A 6,188-nucleotide genomic window follows, 5' to 3' on the forward strand; every position below is an offset into this window, starting at 1 on the left:
CTCTTAACCTCTGAGCTATCCCCCCCCTCCCTCCCTCCCTCCCTCCCTCCCTCCCTCCCTCCCTCCCTCCCTCCCTCCCTCCCTTTCTTCTTTCTTGCTTCTTCTCTCCCTCTTTCTTTTTTTTAAATAGGAAAATAAGCATTAAATTCGTCAAATCGTGATAGGCTTAATGTGGTAATATTAAGCGGGACTCTGGGTAGGGTGGGTTTATTTTGAGAGAGGGAAAGGCTTCAATTTTAGAAAAAAACATGATCCGGATACGGCTCCTTGAGAGGGTGTGTGTAAAATGGGAATACGGTTTCTGTCTCTCCGGACTATGGTGATGATTTTAAAACGAACATGGATGGATTTGTAAAGCAAAACCTTCCACAGAGAAAAAAGGTTGGTGTAAGGGCAGAACGTTGGTCCCCGCGTAAATTGGCCGGGGTGGAGTATTAAGCTCTGGACCAGTCCTCATTGGCAGAACGGTGTCCCTCCCCCGCTCCTCCTCCGCGCCGTCTAGTTCCCTGGCAACCACGGGAGCGGAGTGGGCTGGCCGCGGAAAGAGTGCGTTTGGGGGCGGGGCTTGGGGCGGAAGCGGCGTCTGCGCCGTCCCTGGGCTGCAGGCTGCAGAGATGCTGCGTGCGGGGTGGCTGCGGCTGTGTGCTGCGCTCTGCGGTCTCCTGCTTGGCCAGGCCGAGGCCCCGAGCCCCGGGGTGCCGCCGGAGCGGAGCCGGCCCTACGCGGTACTGCGTGGGCAGAACCTCGGTAAGCGGGGCGGTCGCGCGTTTGCAGCCAGACCCGGGCGCGGGGCCCCTGTCCGGGGCTCAGGGAGCGGGTGAGGAGCTTGTCTGGGGCGCGGGAGCTGCTCTGACCCGCTGGTCCTCGCGGACCTGCTTTTCCTGCTGTCAGCCCCAGGCTTGGGAGCCAATGCCTGATCCCGGTATGCCGGCGGCACCTGCTGGACTGGTAGCGGGGAGTTGGGTCTTGCTCGGTGGATTCGGGCTAGGCAGCAGGGCTCATCCTGCATCCCTCTTCCTCTTAAGCAGGCCGGTTCTCAGCGACGGCGTTTGTAATTGCCAAGTTTCAGCATTTCCTACATACCAGGTGTTGTGCCCAGCGCTGTTTACATGTAGTAGGCTAATGAGAAAAGTAGGGCTTTCCACCCTGTTCTACAGAAAAGGAGAGTGAAGCCCGGAGGTAAAGTCATGTTACGCAGGGATACTCGGGTAGGAAGTGACCAGTACTTGAGATTTGTGGGGGCTTGAATCAACTCTGGGGAGAAGCTGTTAAATACAATGCATGCCCTTGAAAGGCGCTCCGGTGCTTAGCTGGGCAAACTGCAGGGGGAATCTGCCTGATTTGTTTCAGCCCTCCCTTCCGTCCTCCTTAGTTCATCTCTGTATCTGCGAAGTTAGTGAGCAGCTGGTATCGCTTCTGGGTTGCCTTTCAACCTGCTTGTTTTCTCCCGTATTTTAACCACTAACTGAACCTAGTTAGCATTCCACTCAGTTCGAGCAGGTTTCCAGCCTCACCCTTTAGAGCTGGGTTCGTCAGCAGGGGTACTACTGACACCTTAGACCAAGTGCTTCTTTTTTAGATTGGGGCGGGCAGGGGGGACACGATGACGACTCACCTGAGCGCAGTAGGACGTTTGAGGCCTCCTCTCCTTTACCTCTGATGCAGTCATATCTGCCATCCTGAGTATTGCCCGTTGTGGTCGTGACTGAGGTGTTTGTCATGTGCTCACTTGCACGCCCAGCACCGGAACACCTTTTGAAGGTAATCCATAGTTAAGCTTAAAGGAATCCTTTTAATTGGGTTTTCATTTGTCCCACTTCATGGATGCAGAACACGGTGGGAAGTGGCCACAGGAGGGAGTAAAGTTGTCTCTTAAGGTTCTTTGTGGAATGTCAGTCCAGTTACTGACGTGCCATGCAGGGTGCAGGGATGAGGGGTAGAGAGGCTGATCGGGCGCCTAGTGGGTGTTAAGCCAAACAAAATGGTGTGCCTAACACAGGGTTTTGAGGTTTTTCCTTTTAGACTTTAAGTTGTGCGTGCATGTGTGTGGCCGTGTGTGGCCATGACTGTTTGTCCAGTGGGGCCAGTGGTGGGTGTCGGATGCCTTGGACTTGCTGCAGTATGGGTGCTCCGGCTTTGTTAGACACAGTCTTGGTCTAACCTGAGCTAAATGCCTTATCTACAAACAGCAGGGCCAACTAAATACCTGGCCAAGCTGACACAAATCTTGAGTTTCCAACCTTCTGAAGCTGCGATTACAACTGGAGTTAAGAGCCTCATGCTTCACTTAAACCATTTTTGTATATTTTGGAAAAGGCTTTAAAGAATTGAAATTTTCAAGACAGCGTCTGAAACTGGCAGGGAACTCTGCTTTTTAAAACAGAAGCCAGGCTGGAGAGCTGTTCAGGAGTCAGTCCCGGCTGTACTCGTAGAGGGATGAGCTCGGGTCCCAGCACCCATAGAGATCTTACCATTACACCTGGCCTCCTGAAGCTGTGACTTGTTCTCTTCCTCATTTTCTTCTGTTTCTTTTCCCCCTCATTCACCAAGCAAGGTTGATCTTTGTGTACAGTGGGCCATGAGGATGTGATGGGGTAGAGGGTGGGTAGGCCCAGGCTCTGCAGGTACCAGCTGGAAAGGAGTCAGGTTAGTCTTTCAGAGGAGAACTCGGTCAGAACAATCACGTCAAGCCAGGCGCTGGCCCGCAGAGGTGGCGCTGAGCCTTTAGAAATGTGCCTTTGCTTATTAGAGGACAGGGTGTTTTGCTCCTGCTGAGCAGAGCAACTGGCTGGTTATGTTTGTAGCTTAAAGCCCAGGCCCTTAAAGCCTCAGGCTCAGTACTCACTTGTAGGCCCCACCTGAATATTTTAGGCATGAATTTTACTCTTAAGAACACAGTTTGGGTCTGGAGAGACAGCTCCGCAGTTAGGAGCACCAGACACTTATTTGGAGCACCTGCCTGGGTTTGATTCCCGGCACCCACATACCAGCTTAAACTTTTGTAACTCCAGTCCCAGAGAATCTGACCACCCCCACCTTGAGGCCTCTGAAGGCACCAGGCACCCATGTGGTACAAAGACATACAAGCAGGCAAAACCTACACACATAAAATAAGTTTAAAAAGTAAAACACACCTGGGGCCTGGAGAGGTGGCTCAAAAGTTAAGAGCGCTTCCTGCTCTATCAGAGGCCCTGAGTTTCGTTCCCAGCACCCACTCTGGTGGCTCATAATCTCCAGTAATTCTAGTTCTGTGGGCCTGATGCCCTCTTCCGGTCTCTGCAGGTACCTGCACACACGCTTACAGGACACATAAACGTTTAGCTCTCTCTCACACACGTAGTTAGTTGGGCCAACAAGATGGCACAGCGGGTAATGGCACTTGCTACTAAGCTCAGTGCTCTGAGTTTGATCAGTCTGACCCCTGTGTTTTGTTTGTTTGTTTCAAAGCGGGTCTGTAAAGTTACTGCTGCCTTGGTGAGAAGGCCCATGTCTAGCGTTCATCTCGCGCCTGAACCAGCTTGTTTATCAGATCTTCAGGCTTTAAAGGTGAAGCTGGGCTCCCTGGTTCTGTTGTCTCCCATAACGAGGTGCTTCTCGGAACACAAGCTAAAGGATGTTTCCCCAACTAATCAGATCAGCGTGGCCTGCAGACTTCCAAAGGCCTTTCTTGATATTTATTGGGGACTGGGCCTGGAAGACGCCTCAGTAAGACTGCTTGGTCTGCAAGCCTGCGGACCTGTGTGAGTCCCTAGCACCCACATAAAAAGCTGCCCAGGACAAAGAACGTGCTGCTCAGCCAGCCCAGCCAGAAATGTTATGGAGCGGTAGAGGAAGAGACCCGTGCATTCATGTGTACAGGAGGATACACTTGTGCCCCTGCATGCCTGCACCATACATATACATAACACACAGACAAGCTAGGGAGCAGCCTGTCCATATTCCCTGGCTGTCTGAAAGGTCCTGCACACTTGGGCGTTACTGTTTGCCTCCTGCTTCTCAGCATGCTCTCCGGGATGCTTGTCTCCTCGCTGCACATGCTGGGCTTGCTCTGGCCTCAGGGTCCTTCCTTTGCTGACCCCTGGGACTGCCCTGCCCTCCTGATGTGTCTCTCACAAGGAGTTGGGCGTGTATATTACCTCAGGGGTACCTCTTCCCGCTCCTGCCTGCCGCTGTCCACCCTCTCATGCCACATTGCAGTTCTTCTGGGGACTTGGGCTCTGTGGAGAACACTCACATTTACTTTCCTGTTTCTGTGGGGTGACTTGAGTAGGTGCCTGGGTATGGCTGGTTCCCGGCACATAAGCCATTGGGAAAGCACTGTCTCTTAATGGATAAACCATGGAACCCGGAGCCTCCACGAGGTAAGCTGTTTTCTCTTTGCAGTGTTGATGGGAACCATTTTTAGCATCCTGCTGGTGACCGTCATCCTCATGGCATTCTGTGTCTACAAGCCCATTCGCCGTCGGTGACAGCCATACAGGAAGCGTCCTGCTGCAAGTCTCTGGGACAGGATAAGTTGGGTTGCACGAGGGCCAATGGAGGAGGTGGAATCAGAACTTCTAGGAAGTGATCTTTGATCTGGGCAGGTGGTCAATGCTACGGGGTTTAGGAGAGCGTCTAGTAGTAATTGTTCCTCTAACATCAGTTATTGGCTACTGAGTCGGCTGCTTGATTTTTTGGTTTGTTTCTTTTTGTTTGGCTGTACTGATTAAAAGTAAAGCCTGAAGCTCCAGGGTTCCCTGTGAAGACGTGTTCAGAAGAGCCGCTAATCACTAATGCTTGAAATAGTCAAAGGAAGATGCAACATGCCCACCTCCCAGCTCTCAACTGTTCTGTCAGTATGTCAACCGCACGTGGGGCCGACGGCGGCCCGGCATCCAGGCCCTTGCCACCAAGCCTGATTTGGTTCCTGGAACTCACCTGGTGGAAGGAGAGAACCGACGCCTGTGGGTTGTTCTCTGACCTCCACCCAGGAATAAGTAAATAAAAAAAGCCAACAGCACACTTTCGCTCTACTGAGTTGCCCTCGGATACCCTGGTTGTCACGCTAGTGCTGACAGTGGGGGAGTTTTGCCATCATTTCCTGCTGCATCGGCGTTGAGCCAGAGTTGCCTTCTAGGTCTGTGGTCATGTGCCCCTGGCCTGGGAGGCTCTGGGCTGCACTTGTCTTTTGGAAGAGCAGTTCTGCCTGACCTGACATATTCATGTCCCTCTCACCCATGGCCTAAAGCTGGCAGTAGTCTCTCAGCCTTCGATCTCCTTTTCTCCCCGGGTGTAGAGGGTTCAACCACGTGTGCAGGCTACTGTGCTTACAAGCTTTCAAGTGCTGCTACTGAACCAGATTGCCCTGCTGATTCTTGCCACTGTTAGAGTGGCTGTTACTATTTATTTTAAAGCTGCTAGATTTAATTTTGTTATAAGGCTGTAGCGCTTCATGTGTTTCCCTCAAGTGTAGGACTGGCCTTGTTTTGTTTTAATTTAATAACCTGCACTGATGTGAATTAACTGATGAACACTGTAACTATTGGGGTCTTGCGTGTAACCTTGTAACACTGAGCCATTAAAATGTCACTGAAAATTCAAGAGGAATCCTGTGTGCTGCTTTACTCCTCATTGTGTTCCTGAGTGTTTAATGCAGGGGTTAGGAGCACTTGTTGCTTTTGTGGAGAGCCCAGGTTTGGTTCCCAGCACCCACGTGGTGGCTCACAACTACCTGTAACTAGTTCCAGAGGCTCTGATACCCTCTTCTGACCCTGGCAGGCACCAAGTGTATGTGCGGTGCACCGAGGCGAATGCTCATTTACATAAAATCCTTCAAGAAAACTTCAGTGCAGGGGTGTGCACGTGAGCCTGGCCTGACTTGTTTAAGGAGACCTGTGCAGTGGAGTTTAAGCAAGCATGTGCAGTAGTAAAGTTGAGCCAGGGTCAGACGCTCAGGCTAGGGCAGAGCAGGCCCGCACTCTTGTTCCAAGGTCAACTGTAAGGAGCTTAACATCTCCAGCACCTCTATTTCCTCAGCACCAGCAGTGGTGGCATTCTGACGTCCCAGTGATAGAACACACTGAAGTCAGGAGACATGGCCACAGGCTGTCCTCCCAAAAGCTCCAGGTTATTGCCCTGACAGATGAGGAACGTGGGTGCCAAGGCTGAGCCCCAGGAGGACTTGTCCCCCCATTTCATGAACAGCC

The 6,188-nt window shown here is 52.0% G+C and overlaps 1 protein-coding gene across 1 annotated transcript; it reads left to right on the plus strand.

The window, feature by feature from the left end:
- Nucleotides 1–563: 563 nt before the first annotated feature.
- C4H12orf76 (chromosome 4 C12orf76 homolog) lies at nt 564–5,583 on the plus strand. Its single transcript, XM_060382575.1, has 2 exons — nt 564–747; nt 4,384–5,583. The coding sequence occupies exons 1-2, from the start codon at nt 615–617 to the stop codon at nt 4,467–4,469; spliced, it is 219 nt and encodes a 72-aa protein (XP_060238558.1). The 5' UTR covers nt 564–614; the 3' UTR covers nt 4,470–5,583.
- The last annotated feature ends 605 nt before the right edge of the window (nt 5,584–6,188 follow it).

Source organism: Meriones unguiculatus, chromosome 4 (genome assembly GCF_030254825.1).
Source record: "Meriones unguiculatus strain TT.TT164.6M chromosome 4, Bangor_MerUng_6.1, whole genome shotgun sequence".
NCBI classification, from domain to species: domain Eukaryota; kingdom Metazoa; phylum Chordata; class Mammalia; order Rodentia; family Muridae; genus Meriones; species Meriones unguiculatus.

Coding starts and splice junctions, on each gene's coding strand:
- C4H12orf76 (XM_060382575.1), top strand. CDS start 615: ATGCTGCGTGCGGGGTGGCTGCGGCTGTGTGCTGCGCTCTGCGGTCTC. Junction 748..4,383: donor ACTGCGTGGGCAGAACCTCG/GTAAGCGGGGCG, acceptor TTCTCTTTGCAG/TGTTGATGGGAACCATTTTT.